Source organism: Lonchura striata, chromosome 4, assembly GCF_046129695.1.
Source record: "Lonchura striata isolate bLonStr1 chromosome 4, bLonStr1.mat, whole genome shotgun sequence".
Classification (NCBI taxonomy): Eukaryota; Metazoa; Chordata; class Aves; order Passeriformes; family Estrildidae; genus Lonchura; species Lonchura striata.
Genome location: NC_134606.1, coordinates 16,023,516 through 16,041,550, shown reverse-complemented (window position 1 = coordinate 16,041,550; position 18,035 = coordinate 16,023,516). Strand labels below are relative to the sequence as shown.

The 18,035-nt window shown below is 36.0% G+C and overlaps 1 protein-coding gene across 6 annotated transcripts in view; it reads left to right on the top strand.

The window, feature by feature from the left end:
- The window catches only part of LCORL (ligand dependent nuclear receptor corepressor like), an 80,009-nt gene that overhangs the window by 11,608 nt on the left and 50,366 nt on the right, over window positions 1–18,035 (top strand). For all 6 annotated transcript variants that reach the window (XM_021554406.2, XM_031504570.1, XM_021554402.3 and 3 more), the window contains exon 2: window positions 12,827–12,892. In XM_021554406.2, the coding sequence (XP_021410081.1) occupies window positions 12,827–12,892 (66 nt within the window). The remainder of the gene's footprint in view (window positions 1–12,826; window positions 12,893–18,035) is intronic.

Below are 18,035 nucleotides of genomic sequence, written 5' to 3'. Positions count from 1 at the left end.
CTGTAATCACATCTTCTGTTTAAGAAATCCTATTCATTGACCTTGCAGTTCACTTGACTTCCCTAAGTGGTTGCAGTTGTCTTTCCAAATTGTTTCATTAAGAGGGAAAAGTGTTCTACTTACAGATCAGCTCTAAGTACTGAAGTTTCTTGTTTTGTCTTGTTTGAGACTTGTGGGAAGCGATTGCTGTCTTGGGTCAAACAAACTTGCTAAACTGTGAGTGGAATAATGAGCTCTGCTAAAGATTCTGCCTTTTCTATTTATCTTATAATTTATGGTTCTTAGGGAGAAAAAGAAGTGAACCCCAAACCAACTGATTTGAATCCTTTCTTTTTTCAGCTGCTTGATCTTAGTGCAGAATTTGTGCTGAGCTAGTTTTTTAAGGAATAAAATAGGGATATCCATTTTTTTCCGTTTTTTGCACAGTATAAAGTGAAGAAGTATCTCTGTTTTTAAAGCAGACTAACAAATTCAGTAGTGAGAATTACTGTCTGTGGAAATAATGAATATTTGCTTTTGCTAAGGAAAAGACAGTGCTGGAATACAGAAGGAGCAGAGTGTTTCTAAGACAGGATAGCTAATGTTTAAACCCATCTGCGTTGTGTAAGATCTCGTCTGTTCCCAACATAATTCAACTATTCAGAATCTTGCCACTAGGTACTTAAAAATGTATCTGGTTTTCCTTTGTGGTGTTCTCCCTGCTCCCCAGCTCAGGTTGGACAGTTGTTAGTAATGTGAATTTTGTGGAGTCTAATCAGAAATTTAATACAAAACTGTTAAAAAAATCTCCCAGTAAATTCTTAGATCTAGTGTATGGTTGAATTTCAGTGCTATATAAATTCTGTTCCGCTGGAGATGAGTTCAAATCCCACACTTAGAAGCTTACAGTTTTCTCCTCTATCTTGTGCCATTTAATGACTGGGAGGAAGTTTATAAAAAATTTCTACAGATGCATGCTAATTGCTTAAATAAAAAAAAAGACCAACAAACAAAAATCAAAAAAAACAAACCCCAATTGCACTTACTTAAGCTTTTGAATTGTGTCAAATAGTAAAAGCAAATCCCAGAGACTTTTTCCTGTTCTCTTCTTACACGTGACACCTTGATGAAAATACTTAATGTGAAGCTAAAATTTGTGTTTAAAGTCTTTATTTCTGTACTGCTTTTCTGATCTCCAGCGGGAAATTAAATGACTCAGCCTTCTTAATCAAAAGTTAAACAGTTGAAAACTTTTGCCTATTCATTTCAGTATATTCTGCAATACTGCAACAGATGTGATACTTCCAGAATAGTTTTAATTATCTGGTTTCAGCATTTGTGTTAATGATATGTTTGAAAATAAAGATTTTGAAGAATTTGACACTAAGATTTATAGAGTCGATAGTTCACTCACTGTGTTAGTTTGGTAGCCTGATACAAGAAGCCATTTCTTCTGGAGCTTCAGCAGGTAGGAAAAGTGTCAACTGATTTCAGTGCATTCTAGTTGCAGGATTTCAGTCAATTCCAAACTTTTGAAATAATAGAAATCAATAAATAGTTTCTCAGTAACAAATCGTTTCTGAATGGGAGGAAGATAAATCTGCTGGGAGAGATGAATGACTTTTTTCCAGTTCATAATTTCAAAGCTATTTGTGGGAAATAGGATGTTTGAGTGACACAGAAATTATAATTGAAAAGAAACCTGAAAATTCCCTTGAAACTGAATCTCTTCTGAAATTCCTCTTCCTTTTAAAACTTAATGTCAGGCAGCAGTTTCATGGAATGCTCTGAAGGCTTGTAACTTCATTAGCTTACAGTAGACACATGGTGTAACACAGAATCCTAAGCTTCAGTTCCTCAAAGGCCCATCAGGCTAGGAATGTTCTGATTTTTTTGTTTGTTTGTTTTTTTTTTGTTTTTTCGGGGTTTTTTTGGTTATTGGAGTTTTTCTGGGGGGTTTTCTGGTACCTGTTTTTTTTTCTAAGAGCTTTTCTTAGTGGAAAGCCCAATGTTCTTGGATTCTTATAATCCAGGAAGTGTGCAAGACCTGTTTATTTGTTAGTTGACTCCTAGACTCTCTCCCAGATGCTAGTTGGATGTGTGATACTGCATAGTGATAAAACAATGTTGTGACCTGTTTATTGTCAGGGACTCGCTGTGGACTTGACTTTTCTGTGTTTTAGTGAACATCTGACTAGGCCTTCAAGTAGAAGAAAAGAATTTGTTTGGCAGTTCTAATCTTGTTAGGTAAAATAGCCAAACTTTTTAGTCCTCTTGTAAGTCTTAAAATGATAATTAAGAAACATACACAGGCTTTAGACACATGGTTTTCTGGAAGTGATGGTTTTTTCTATGTCTTACTCTTGGGCATTATTCTCCTCATGTTGTAAGACACTTAAATTCATGCCAAATGAGGAAGTAATGAGCATTTTTCCAGGCTAGATAAATCTTTTACAGTCTCTTCCTTCCTCTGAATTTCCTTCTCTAAGGATGCAAGCTATGAACTGGTCAAATTATTGCCAGCACTATTCTGGGTAACAGTTGGTATCTATCTCGCTCTGATGTAGAGTCTTGGAAAAAGAAAGGCAGGATAAGCTTCAGTCTGAGCACCAGTATTCACACCAATTCCATATTTAAATGTCCCAATGCAGCAGCTGGGATTAGATTACTGTTCAAAGAGAGTTTTTAGAGAGAACAGAAATGAAGTTTTAGTAACTGTCACTTGGAAGCATTTTTCTCTCTCCCTATCCACAGAGCAGCATAGTCACTTTTGAAGTGTCTTCCTTATGCCTTTTAAATTATAAATAACACAAGTCTCTCAGAATATCTGGCTGCTACATTAGAAATTAAATCTATTTTAACCTTGGCAATGTCTGAAGGTATAGTAAAAGGCATCATGTTGGGCTCTCCTGTGTAGAAGTCTGCAAGGATACATTGGCATAGATTACTTGGGAGAATGGAACTGCTTCCCTTTTTATTTGACTTCATTTTTCTTGCTGTGATTTATAAATACCTGAACTCTAAGTTGATGCTAATTGCAGTCTTTATTTAACCTACAAAAACTTCCCCCTCCCACCCCTGTTGGCTGCCACCCTTTTCTTTAAAATTGTGAACAATTGGGGGGGAGGCACAACATTTCCTCTTTTTGTTCTGCCTCTGAGGTATGGCCAGTGTCAGTCTCCTGCTTTGTATTCAGCTTAATGCTTGCAACTGCTTCATGTTACAGCGAGTCCTTTTGATGTACGTAGTATTTTTCTGAAACTACATTTCATCACTGTCTTCATCCCCACAATAAAGCACAGCATAGAGATTTGAAACCAAGGGTTTTTATCCTAGGTGAAAAGTAAGCAGTTAGAACTGACGTGGTTCTGTAGTCTCATTTCAAGTTTTGGTCACCCTGTCTTGCTGGCAGCAGCAGTGTCCTCAGCTGCATTAGTTCTTAGAGTCAAGATTTGCAGAGAAGGAAAAGCATCATTTTAGCTATGGTTTGGAATTTATATTGGAGTCTAAATAGAGGATTTCCTCCCTTTCATTTTGGAATCTCTGGTATGTTGGTTCCTGTTTGCTCAGGGAACTGAATCAATATGGTAAAGAAAATGAGTGTTTTAAGTTAAATGTTAGAACTTTTTTAGTGCTGTAAGCAAGAAATGGATTCAAGCTAGACAGCGTATTCAACAGAAGCCCTTGCCCTGCTCCATTCCTATGCAAAATCTGTCCTAAATTAAGTCTCAAGAATTTTTCTGCAGGAAAAATGGGTGGCTTTTTACCTGATAATGTGGCCAACACTTTATGAACTAATGTATTTTTAGAATAGATATTCTATAGTGACATTACAAACAGGAAAAATAAAATGTTTCAATAAAGATATAATAATTTTTGCTTTTGTTGACATGCTTTCTGTCTTGAATACTCTGTCTAGCAAGTTACGTTTTTTGTTTTGTCTTCCCATTTGTGTAAATGGCAAAAAGGTGATTGAGTGTTTGATTACTGGTTTGTGTGTTTGTATTTTTGGGGTTTTTTTCCTTTTTTTTTAATCTCAGTGCTTCAGTTGTTTCATACAATAGTCAATCCTTTCCTGATTGTTGTAGTAGTAGATTTAAAAACAAATATATAAGTAGAACAAAACTAAAACAAGCCACAATCAACAACAAAAACCCTGTGACTTTGAGATTTATGTCAATATATAAGCAAAACTAAAATTATTAATCCTTCTATGGTTAGGGGAGAACAATGAGCAAAAAGGACAGCTGCTGACTGTGGAAGGAAGGGAGAGGCAAAAGAAACATATGTTAATGCTTAATTTAAATTTCTCTGTTAAACACACTGTTCCACTTTTATAAAATATTAAAATAACTCTCTTCCCTACAGATTATTCTCCTTTAACAAGTTGTAAGAGAATTTCTGCTTATACCCTAATGGTGGGATAAAGGTAACTAGGTACAATAAAACATGGATGTAATTATTTTATGTTTTTTCAAAATTTTGAATTAGAGCTACAGAAAGATCATAAAATATTTTCTGCATAATTAAGAGTGGTCTGATATATCAAAGGCACTTGGTGCTGGGTGAGTAATAAAAACATACTCTTGAAGGGTTTGAGTAGAGATGTAATTAATTTTATTTTCCTGTCAGTTGGAGACAAAAAAGGTGCAAGAGTTTGGAGCAGATAACCATTTTTCAGGTAAACCCATTCCCTAGTGACAAATAATGATAGACAACAGAGTGCAAGCTGCACCTGGAAAATATAGGTGTGTACTTTAGAAGGCTGTAAGTTAACATGATTGGAAGCTAAAAGATGACTAAACATGGGCTCCAAGTACCTTTCCTGTGAAAGGAATAACTTGTAAGAAAGGCAGATGACTTTCTTTTTTAAGTTAGCTAAAACAAAATGCTGCTTCCTACTCTTGCATCTGTTTTAATGATAAATAATATTTATCAGTAAATATTGAAGCACTTTTGAGAGAGAATTTGAAGAAAAGTGAAAGATTTTCTTTCAGGGAAGCTGCAACTGGTGCTTTGTCTGCCTCGGGTACATTTAAAAAGAAAAAATTAAAGGCAGTTCTAATATTTGACAAAACCAATGAAGTTGAATTCTGTCTGGGGTATGATTGTTTTAATCCAAGGTAGCTGTCTTTGTAAGGCAAACCACAAAAGCTCCTCCAGATATACTCCTGTACTGGGCCAAGCTAAATAATGCAGTCATGAAAATGTACAGAAGGGGGAGAAGAAGAACTGAAGTTTTTTTATTTAGATGTAGTACTATTTTGAATTCCATGCTGTTTGCAAAATGAGTCACTTTTCGGGTGCATGAAACAGGGCAAAGTTACAAGGATAGAGGGGAGAAACTGAATTTATTTTTCTCATGGTAATGTCAGTTTTGTCAGTGAGTTTTAGCTCAGAATTCTGTGTTTGTGTGGTATACCTTGGCATGAAGCTACTGCTACTTAAATTAAAGTGTATGAGGTGAAGGGGGCAGGTAATAGAGGAGGTTGGCTTGTTGGTTGGGGCATAAACCAGTATGCAGGATCTGTCTTTCAGTCCTTACTTGTCCATAATTTCTTTTCAATGTGATTCTGAGACTCCTCATACAAATCATGTAATAGTCCTCACAGATCAGGAAATACCAGCTCAAAGTAGAGGTTGTATGACTTCAGAATGGGATCAGAATTCATATGTTAACTAGATAAGTGTTTAGAGGCAAATGCAGAAATGGAAATTGAACTCGTGAGTGGTTATCAAGTCTCTTTAGCAACTGGGTAAAGTAACAGTAGCTGTAACCACACCAAAAAATAAAAGAAGGTAGTTTAATTTCAATGCTCTGTCTGGCAGGACAGTGCTCAGTCTCATTAAATGTAATCTTACTCTTTGGATTTTCCTAATTACATTTTAAAGACCATTTATTAAATTCTACAGCCTTTTAAGAATTGAAATCAGCAGTTCTGAACCAACTTTCACATTAGTTTTGATTTAAAACTGTGTAAAATGTGAAATTTTTTTTCTTCAGCTTTGAATTTTTTTTCTCTGCTGAGAATCCTGAATTCAAAAAATGAGTAGGATACATGAATCTTACTTGCTGATGCTTGTTACTTAACAGGGGTGAGGCCTGATTTTCTGTAAGAAGCTAAATAAGTGGTTTGGACTTCAATAAAACAACTTGAACTGCCGTAATTGAGATGTGATTCTTGGTGTAGTAAGCCACAAAGTGAAGGGTGATGGAAATAAACTTCTAGGCACACAGGAGTTGTGAAGATTTCAACATACACTGCTGCTGAGTTTCTTAGGTGGGTTTACAAATTTGTGTTTTACAGACCCTCAAGGTTCCTTTTTCCTACAGGGCGTCCAGAGGCCATAGTGCTTAAAGCTAAAAGTCTAATTTCATTGTAGTAAAAATACACATGTATGCCCTGTCCTTCAAAGCAGTGTGCAGCAATCTTACCCCATACCCAGCTGATGATATGCTGGAAGAGAGGAGAGGGAGCAGAACTTAATTTGCATGTACCCAGAATCTTCCAAATTCCTCAACACATCGAGCAACTTAGAGAAGACAGTAGGATCTCATCTAAAGGGTAGGTAACCTTTCACATCAGATGAAGACTAGAGCAGTAACTATGAATCAGATGAGCAATCTTGATAAGCATCTCTTCCATTTAATTTTTTTCTAGCCCTGTAAGGAGCATTAATCTACTGTTTCTGATATGCATCCCGAGGTATGAATAAAACATTCTTCATGTCTTAGAAAAATATCAAACTAGAAGTGAATTTATTTAGAAGTATTTACACTTTTTATCTTTAAGCAGATGAACTGATAAAAAGCTTATACTTTCCTAAACTGGAAAAGCTGCAGCAGATCAGAGTGGGGGAGAGCAAGTATAAGCAAGAGGTTTTTTTAGGTGGATTACTGTGAGGTCATTGGTGTCATTATAGTTTGTAAAAGTTTTGTAAGGCGCCTCTTGAGATTTAGTATTATTGTGTTCTAATGCTAAGTAAAAGAACAAATAAAAATGCTTTGTTAAAATTTTAACTAAAAATGGTTACATTTTAATAGGCTTTAAAAAAAAAAGCCTTGTAGCTAAAGGCCTAGAATTGGATTACTTAAACAAAAACATGGAAAGGAGAAGAGAGAAAAGACTAATAAAGAAATAAAAAGACAAAGGGGAAAGGAAATAGATCTGCTTTAATGGACTTTCATTTGAAAAGAACATATAAATTAAGGAGTTGATATGGCCATATACAAGGTTAGGGGAATCAAGAAATTAATGTGATGTAGAGTGCACCAAACCTATCAGAAACTTTTTAATACATCCAGTGCATATATTTCTGCTCCCTTTCCCAACTGTAGAGCTCAAGTACTGCTCCTATCTTCAGACCTACTAAGTGGTTCATTTGAAAGTGGTAGTCAAATGTCTCTTTGACTAGCTTCCATTTATTACATGATATTTATTCTTTTTTTGGCTATTTTTCTCACACATAGTCTGAATCATCCCAATTTTTTGAAAACATACTTGCAGTCTCAATTCACTTAGAGGATGTGGGGAGGGAATGAGATGGATGTTGAATTCAACTCCAAGGCTAAAGTAACTGTTTCCCCTCAGAAACATCATGGAGATAAAGCTTTTGGAAAAACCATAGCCAATGTATAGCTAAACTTCCCCGACCTCAATTTGTACTGTATAACTGTTCAATAACTGTCTAAAAGTAACCTAGACCAACTTTGCATTAAAATTTCTGTAAATCTTCAGCTGGTGGTTTTGTCTAGGCTTAATGCAGCATAGACTATCCATTGCTTCCACAGTTGCAGGGACTGCATGGCTACTTCTGAGTTTCTGAATGGAAAAAGCTTTTATAATTCACAGCCATGCAGCTGCTGCTGAGGAGTAGGTTGAAGACAGGCTCTATCTGGTCCTGAGGAGGAGTCCCTGTATATTATTTGAGTACCTCTAAGTGTGCATAAGGTGCACAGTGTTGGAAATTTGCATGGAATATATCCATTTAATTATTACTCTGTGTTATTCATGACAATTTTACAGCCTGCACTATTCGTAAGTGGCACTCTAATGTGTAGATGGGCTTCAAGATGTTTCAGACACTAAATAGTTTACAGTGATAAAACATTATGGAAAACTTTGATTTAAGCTTTGTGAACAGCTGAAAGACAGCTTCTCTTTAAGATCTTAAATTAAACGTTGTGAGGACTTTTAAAGGCTTTCTTTGGACTTAATAATTCTGTTTTAAATCCGAGTAAACTGGTAGAGACACTTAACATATTGGAATTTATTTACAAAATATTGGGGTTTTTTAATCACTCAGTAGTAGTAATTGACCTTCACCTTGCAATTTCTTTGACTTTATGAAATAGTAGGATAACTATAAAAACCTTGCTATAGACCCTTGGCCTATATGAGACTTCTCTGGTTTAGACAAGACAGTACAGCATCCCACTTCTAGTTCCACTGTCTTGGGGAAGGGTTGTAAATCAGTTATTACTAAGCCCACAGAAAATTATTCAGCTATTTAAGTTCCTCATGTCCCTTGGGATCCTGCATTCCATCTCATTGCTGCAGTGGCCAAGACCATTGTTAACTATTACATCACTGATTATCTCTTACTTAATGATGAGTAGCAACTAGATAGTGCCTCCCCTTTTGAGCTTGTCCATCATCTTAGGCAGGTTTGTCCTCCAGTCACCACAGAATCGAATCCCTGTGACTTGCTTGTGCACTGGCATGTTGCATTTCCAGCATAGGTCTTGGTGATTGTATAGCTTTTTTTTTTTTTTCTTTTTTTTTTTTTGGGGGGGGGGGTCGTCATTATTTTTTGGGGGTATTTTGTTTTATAAAGACTTTATCTACTTACTCCTGATGGACAGTCTGTATAGGCTGTAACAGATGTTCACTATGATGTTCACCTGGTTTCATCCTGACCTGTAGATTTTTAACTGTCCTGTAGCCCATTCCACACTAAGGCTCCATTTGTTTAAGTTAAAAATCTAAGTGCTTGCCTTGACTTTCTCACTTCCCCTTTCTTAAAAGCCAGTATCTGTCCACTGCAGTTGTGTGAACTGTTTCCCCAGTAAGATTGTTACATGCTCTAGTGTATAATTGCTGGTGTTTGCTTCCTCTGCTGAATGGGTTCATATATAGCTACTTAAGGTGTGTCCCTGCTTATGCCACTTCTTCAGGAGGACTGAAAGGTCTTTGTGTACATTTGCCTTCTCTGCCATTCTCTTCCTTTCTAGGCTTCAGTCTCTACTTTTCTGACAAACATAGTTTGGAGACCTCATTATGAGGCAAGCCTGTTGGCAGTAATGATTTGCATTATCAACTAGATCCTGTCTTTCTCTAGCACTCTGTTTCTTAAAGGATCCTAATGTCATGAGAGCTGAAGTCCTGCCAGCAGCCATGTAGTCACTTGTTGATCCCACAGGATGTTTGCCCTAGGAAAGCCTTCGCCTTGGACTCTGTTATTTATTACATTGACACCTGGTGTCGTTCAGCATTGTCCCTGTGTTCCTTTAATTAGCTCTGGTCTGCTGAAGATCACTTTTAGGAGTATCACGGTGGGCCAGGTAGATGGGTAATAGATGATAGTTTCAACAGCCACATGAGCCATAGGAGTTTTTCTGTAACATTCTGGGTTTGGACCAGAGGCAAGAGCTGAACTTCTAAGACAGCCAGTCTAGCTACTGGGCAGAAGCCCTATGGGGGTCAGTAGTTACTGTCACCTTCCTTTTGGTGGCCTTTGCTATGATCCATGGCTTGTATGCCAAACCTGATAGAATTTGTTCCTGGGCTGTTTGCCTTTTCGGTATTCAAATAGCTACGGATGGAAAAAGAGAGCCCCCTTCCTGTTACTGGAGGTCACAGCTTCAGCCTCGCTCCTCGTGGGAGTTCCTGTCCCATCCCAGCCCCGAGTGAGGAAAGGTGGGAGCGAGAGTTGATATAGGGGGAAAAACCTTGTTTGCAGCTTTATTCAGAAATACAGACCGTGGAACCTTATAACTGGGTTAGCTCTATCACACATTTCTACTTATGAAGACTGTTGGAGGAACCTATCTTTTGGAGCTAGAAAGTGTCAGGTCTCGAGTAACAGTTTTGAAAGACAGTTTGGAATCAGATAGGCAATCAATTACCATGAGGGAGCAAATTCTGTAAAACTTTTTTGAAGCAAAATTTTTTCCATTAGTGAATCATTAAAAATATAAGTAAAGTGTATTTCTGTAGGCTTTTCAGGTTCTGGAGAGTTACAAAGCTGCTACTACTGTTTGGGTAAGCATACTGACTCAAGAAGAAAAACAAAGGTTTATTGAACTGCTTGTGTCCAGATGGTTACATTTTAGGAAATGATGCCAGCATTCATTCATTAGTACTAGAAACTAAGATACATCTTCATGTTTAGGTTAAACTGAAATTGTATCAATTCTGCTGAAAGGCAGTAGTACTTTCTGAAGCATGGAAGTAGCACAGGTACATTCCTGGGAACCTTTTAGCGTGAAGTCTGGAAAAAGATTCTCTTGATGTTCTTAGGTTGTACAAGTGTTCTTTTAAAAAAAGGCATCCTGTGTCCAAAGGTGAGGAAGCAAATGATTGGGCAGGGTAAGTCTGTTGTGGTTCCTGGAGAGATTCTGTGGTACTTCAGGAAGAGAAGCCGCCCTTTGGATGGGTAGGATGGAAGTAAGTTTGGTGAATTAGCAAAGAAGCAGATCGGTGTATCTTTTCCTCAGGGTAAGAAAAAAAAAAAAAAAACAACTCCCACAGTGTGCTAATTGCCATCTTTAATACAAGCTCTATGGAAGTCTGTTCGGAGGTTGGATTTTTCTTTGACAAACTGCTGTTTACAGAGCTGGGTTTCTGCGCTCCTGGTTTTGCGTAAGCAGGAGCAGGTAGTGGGGCAGGCAGGTAAGGACAAAAGTAAAGGCAGAAACAAGTACCACCTTCCACAGGGTGGGAAGAGTGGTAGGTATCCAAAGACCAAGGAGGTTTTGGATGTTGACTGGGATGGTAAACAAGCTTCCTGTTGTTTGATTGCTGAAGTCCTGAAACAGGAGTTGCTGTTTGGTCTTTTGAAATAAGCAGAGTTGTCTCCAAGTGCTGCTTCGTTAATTTCTTTACCCAGGAACAGTAACTTGGCAGAATGTAACTAGCTGCTGGCCTAAAATGGCTTGCAGTGAGTAACATTAATGGCAATACACATGGTGTAAGTTGTATTTCTGCTCTGTTGTGTTTGGAGGATTGCTATCTTAACTTCAGGCTTCATCTCTCTTGACTTTTTTGTCTGTAACTCTTTGATGTCAGAAGAACAGGAAATTTGTGCAATGCTAATATGATGTGAATTTATATTACATTGAATCTAAGAGATGCTGGATGATGCTTTAAGGTAAATTTTAGTGTGTGCCTTGGCTTTGGGCTTTTTGCTTTCTAGTTCTTGTAGACTGTTTAAAAGATGTGTATATATATATTTGTTAGTGGAGAGTGGTTTTGTCATTTAATTTGTGTTGTCTCGTGGTATTATATTTAGTACAAACAAATGTGGAAAATGAAATCCATATAGTTCAAGGTATAAATATATAAATCCTTATATAGCTCAAGTATCAGATTTGTAGAGGTTATAGTTGATTCACAGTATAGTCCATATATTAAAATTGCTTTGCAATGGAAATTTTAACAAAATCTGACTTGTCAAGCTGAACAGCTCCTATGTGTTAAGATAGCTTCCCTTGTCTGCTTCAAATATGGTACATATTTATTCTTCCTTATGCTAGTGTACATACAATCTAAACCAAAAAGTAAATTTAACTTTTGGGGAGGGAACAGGATGTTGTGTTGTCTTAAAAGACATCACATGATGAACAAATTTTGTGATTCTGAGTGTTCTTTGTTGATAGAAGTTGTTTCCTGAAGATTTTGGTATATTTTATGTGGTGTGATGATAAAATAGTCTTGTAAAGTTGTGGTCTAGCATAATAGCTACAGACAGGCCTTTAGTATAAAGAATGAGAACCTTCAAATGCTGCTTTGAATTATCCTCTTATTTTCAAATAAGCTTATTGTTTGGAAGGAGAAAGGGGGGCACTTGGAAACTTTCTGTATTGAACAAAACTTCTGTTATATTGATGCTGTAAATTGTCACCATATTTCATCAGTTGTCATGTGTTTTTTTGTGGGTTTGGGGTTTTAATTTTTTAAAATTTATTTATCAATTGTCTGATTTGCTCTGTATCTCATTGCCCTTATTGAAGTATTTAATTTTTACCAAATACCTAAACAGACTAGCTGGTAAATCTGTAAAATAATTTGATTTATCTAATCCTCCATTTTAAAATGTTTTTGTATGGATACAGAGGACTAGAGAGCACTGTCATGGTATCAGAAGCAAAATAAGCTTGCTTTTTTCTATTTCTTGTATTAATAGCCTGCTCAGATTATGTAGTTTCAGGAGATCATGAGAAGTTTCTGATCTCTAAAGTTTTATTTTTTTTCTTTTCATTTTTTCCTCTTTCTGTATATGACTAATTCTCAGGCTAAGAGAGAAACTCCTTCACTTCCTTAGAGCTGTGAGGCTAATCCTCCCACCTTTAGGATTCTGTGGTAGTTATTTTAAGTCTAATGAGGTTGTTGGGGCATGGCTTAATAGGCTGATTGTGGGCAGATGGCAGTTGCCTTGCCTTATTTTTATCTTCTAATGCTATTGAGTAGTACTATAGTGGAAGGAGTAAATATTTGTTTGATAAATATAACATTTTTTGGAATTGCTCTTAGCATTTGAGGATACTTATTGCCAGTTCTCTGGAATTTGCTTTTTTTTTAAGAAACTTTTGATTTACTGTTTTAAATGTTTCTTTTATCTCCAGGTTTTGAAAGTATTTTAGAAGGGCTTTATGGACCAAGGCTACGAAGAGACCTCAGTTTATTTGAAGGTAAATGAGCCAGCTTTTAGTGCAATGACTTTAACTTACTGGTTTTTCTTTTAGCTAAAAGTAGTTTTAAGTATATATCTTGAATTTGAAAAAGGAAATCTTCCAGTGCTTTTCTTTACAATGTTCATTTATTAATTTTCTTGTCAATATGTGCATAAGAAAAATACCAGGGAGAATGATACCTAAGTTTTGTTCCCATACAGGGGAATTTGGATTAGCTAAGCTTTTCTGCAAAGCTCTCATGAAGAAGACTTACTCTTCTGGAATACTACATCTCCTAATTTTGTTTTTGAATATTCATTAGAAAGGGCAGACAAGCTGCTCAGCTTCCTATTGACATTAATTGGTAAAAGGAAGGTAATGGATGCTAGTTTGGATGCTAGTGGTCAAGAAAGTTTATCCTTTTTATATATTCATATGTTTTTATATCTTTATTATATGTACACCAAGCTTTTAGTTTTTATATTACTTTATGTATATGTATATATATATATAAAGTCATAGTATGTCTAAGTATGTGTGTGTATACATATATATATATATACATACACACGCACACAGCTTTTCCATTAGCCTTATAAGACCTAGCATTAGTTCAAATGGGTTTGGTTTTGCTGGAATAGCTGTCAATAACACGCAAGTCCTTAGTTAACTATGGAATGATTTGACAACATGAGGACCATAAAGCAAAAATTTGCTTTGGAGTGTTGAAAGAATTATTTTTGCCAAGTTCATTTTATAACTTTAAAAAATGCTCTTTCTGTTATCAGACCTTAATGTTACATCTTATTTCTTTACAATTCATTGTCTTACAGTGTAATTTGTAAAGCATGTTTAGTGCTAGTACATGAGGCAGACTGGCATGTGCTGTGTATCTTTGCTTACAATACTTTTGGAGCAATTGCTTTAACTCGGTTATGGTTTTGTTCCCTTCATACTGTGCAGGTTCCTTGCCCTATATCATATACATAACACAGTATTTTCATGGAGAAGGGGGGAACTTGGAATACTACTTTGCTGATGCTTTCAGAATATATTTTCCTTTTTCAAGCTAGGCATGCCACTAATAAGACATAAAAGCATTTAAGAAATATATACAGTTGGATTAAAGCTTGTTTTCATGACTAGTATTCTTGTTTACTGTGATAAGCAAGCACATTTGAAAAGGAAACACAGAATATTGTCATAAGTGTGCAGTATCTCTTTTGTTTTTTTTTCTGGTTGTAATTCCAATGCATTGTATTGAATTGAGCTTTACACTGATTAGAAGTTCGAGCTTTATTTTTTGTATGAAAGGGTTTGCATTTTCTTTTTTTTTTTTTTTTTTTTTTTTTTTTCCATTTTTTTGCTTTTGGGTAAGAAGACAGAAGTACTGAGCTGATGAGGTAGTGGCCAAAGTCTAAGCTGCAGTTAAAGGGGCATGATGTGCTACACCATAAAGTTTATACTGCTCCTTTAGAGTTCATGTGTGCAGGTATTTGAGCTGTCTCAGGGGTAAAGTTTTAACTTTAACTTCTTTGCCTCATGCTGTTGAAGATTTCTTACCTATTAAAAATCTGGTACCTCCATTGCTTACATATCTTTGCTATTTGAACCCTTGTGACTTTGCCTTGGAAATTAAATTTGTGTTTATCGTAAATGGAACATCTCAGAGCTTTTTTTTTTTTTTCAATTTCTGAAAATTTTTGTCAGTAATGTGCAAGAGTTCTTCAACAATTAATGGCTATTTCCATGTCTGAGGTATCTGTAAAATTTATTTTAGTTCTGGAGCCAACTGCTCCAGATCTGGTAGGTTGGGATGGCTACCTTACCTTACTCTATTTTTGATTTATTTTTGTACATATAGTATCTGTAGCTTCTATAATGCTATGTAAAATGGTTTATACTGGTACAGTAGAGGTCAACTTTATTAGTATAGTATGCAGGGCTATTTCTAATTTTTCTAATTTGAAGTCTGAAATTTGTTTTGAAGGTGAATACAGAACTCATAAGTAAAATTTGTACAAAATTTTCCATTGTCCTAAGTGCCACTTTTCATTTCACAGGTAATGAAACTAAGATACAAAGTAAATAATTTGCCTTAGTTTAAAAATATGGCTGGTAGAATTCAAACTCATGTTTTTAAAACCTAAGCAACGTGCCTGAATTACTGCATCTTTTAGGCTGTTTATGTTCCTCATCATAACCACCGAGCTAATACTGTCAACATGCAATATTATGGCTCGTTAGCAACAAGAGTTTCCTTAAGCATACCTCAAGAAATTATGTAACTTTCTTGTGCAGAAATACATTAGAATTGGCTGAAATGTATGCTGCTTAGATACAATAGCATTTTATTCTCTTACGTTGTTGGCTTTATTTATTGTGACATGAAATAAATCAATAATGTGCATAAAATGTAACATGATTGATATATTTCCTCCTTAATTATTGAAATAGTATTTGATATATATATTTAAATATTATATAATTTTTAAGTTACTTGAGTGAATAAGAAATTGTAATGACAAATTAAATGCTAAAAGGTACACTCCAGTATTACTAGATTATTACACTTCTCCAGGAAAATACCTTTTAAACATTTTTTTTTGTCTTGAAATTCTGGTATATGTAGGATTTACTTTGTACTTGCTAATGTGGTTCTTGTCACCATTATTCAGCAACAGTTTGTTTTTCTGACTGCTTGGATTCTGCAGCTTCTGATTGCAAAGAGGTCAAGTTCTGTGTCTTGGCATCTGACCTTGGTTCAAGCTTTGAACTGAGGCTTCTTATGTCATTGAATCTTTAGGACTTTATAATCTTTTCCTCATACCCATTTTCAGCTAAGTAAATTCACGTATATATTGTTATTCTTTACATTCTACTTATGGATAGTTAGCTAAACTGTTAAAAAGCTATTCCTCTAATCAGGCACTATGTGTGTACTTTCTTTTGGGGGGGGATTATATGTTGGGGTTCTATTCTCTTACCACTGGGGAAAAGCTGTGTCTTGTTGGAAAAAGCAGCTCTCAATGCTCTTTCTCTGCCAGGAAGAAATTGTTTTTATACAGTATGAAAGCTTTTATTTTTCCTTATGTTCTTTTGGAGTATTTCTAGTAGTGAAAATTTTTATTAGAAACACAAATTTAATAGAATTAGAGGTTTTATTAAATTAAAAATATGAAGGACTTGATAAATACTTCAACTGTTTTAATGTACTTGTTAGGAAGCAGTAGTGCTGTATAAAAAGAAAGGCGGTGATATGTTCAAAATTGTCACAAATAGGTGGACAAGCTTTTTGGACGTTATTATAATCTGAAAATACTGATAAGAGTTGAATTTTTTAATTATTTTGTATTTAGATATACTAGACAAATATTTCATATTTTAAGATGTAATCATTGAATCTGTTCAGTACTACAGATGTCTGAATTAATTTACTTAATTTGGCATTACTTCTTGGGAAAAGTGGTTTAGGAAAACAAAGATGTGCCTCTTAAGAAATGAAAAAAAAATTATTTTTTTCTCAAAGTTCACCATTTTATTCTTAATAAATGGAAATAAGTTTAACAGCTTTGTGCTAAAGGGTTTTGGTTTCAAGTAATGATCTGGACTGTGTTTAGTATTAAAATGCTGTTTGCAACACTTACCAACTTTTCCTCATGAGCTAGCAAGTATTATAGGTTGTCTGCAAATCTTTCATCATCTGACCCCAAGCAAGGTAAAATGAGGAGGGAAGATGATCCTCATCCTAAATTCAGTGCAGCTGGAGGAAAGTTTGTTTAGCTTAAAGTGCTGTCTGTGCCTCTGATTTTTGTGAGAGTATGGCTGCCTTGCTGTAGTAAAAAAGTTAATACTGATATCAGGATGTTTTGTGTGGTGGTCATGTGAGACTTTTTGTCTGGCATCTGATATATCTTGTATATGTCTGATATCACTTTTGCTTAGCTCACTGGCAGACTTAATATGCCTTGTACATGATTTATACTGCTTTGAATACAGGGTTTAGTATTATGTAGAGCTGATGTATCTCAAGGTTTGCTTTTTTGGCAATACGCAAGGATTGCTCTCTAGTTTGACTTTTACCAGTGGAAATTCAGGATTCCAAGGCAGAACTTCTCTGAAAGTATAAAGCCTGTCCTAGAGTTAGGTGTAAAATCCCAGGGCTCATAAATAGAATTTTCATGGTTGCAAGGAAAACAATGAACTTCTTGTGAGGGAGTAGTGTTGTTTTTATGCAGTGGACATCCGAAAGGAATAGCTCTAATTGGCTGGGACAGGTAGATTAATTCAGCAAAAATGACTCATTATCTCTTGTTACTGTCCAGCCAAGAAAAATACCATGTCTCTTTTTAAACATCAGCTGTCCAACCTGTAAAAAATTGCTGGTTCGAATCCCTGAAAGCATATAATACAATAATACAGAATTCTGTTCTAAATCAGTATTTTAGAGCTGAGCAAACTAAGAGTTAAGTAATATAGAGTTACTTACATTATGTTTGTGCTCAACTGAAGAACCTTTATTTTTCAGAGTAATTTTATTCTTATTTTGCCTTTTTAATAATATCTTTGAGAAGAAATAAAAGTTCAGCAGTTGTAGGAAGAGGGTGGAGGGCAGTGGGAAACAACCCTGCAGGCAGCAAGGTCAGAGAAGGAAGAGGGGAGAGGTGCTCCAGTCACTGGATCAGAGATTCCCCTGCAGCCCTTGGAGAAGACCATGGTGAAGCATGAAGAAGCTGTAGCCTATGGAAGACCATGTTGGAACAGATATCCACACTGCAGCCCATGGAGGACCTACTGGAGAGCAGGTGGAGATGCCCTGAAGGAAGCTACAGCCTGTGGAGATCCCATGCTGGAGCAGACCTCTGTCCGGAATTGCAGCCTATATAGAGGAGCCCATGCAGGAGCAGCTTTTCTGGAAGGAGCTGTGGGTCTTGGATTCACCTGCCAAAACACTGCAGTTGTAATAAAGGCTGCTGCATAACTAGGATACTGTAGGAAAACTATTGCCTGCAGTGTAGGGAAGTCTGGTGTAAGGTAAAAGACATCATCTTGAGATCTTGGTCAGGAATGTTCAGGAAACAGATGTTCAAGTGAGACTGGTGCAGAAGAGATGGAGTTGAATCTCATGAAGAAAACCAGGTGGACTAGATTAGTCACAAAA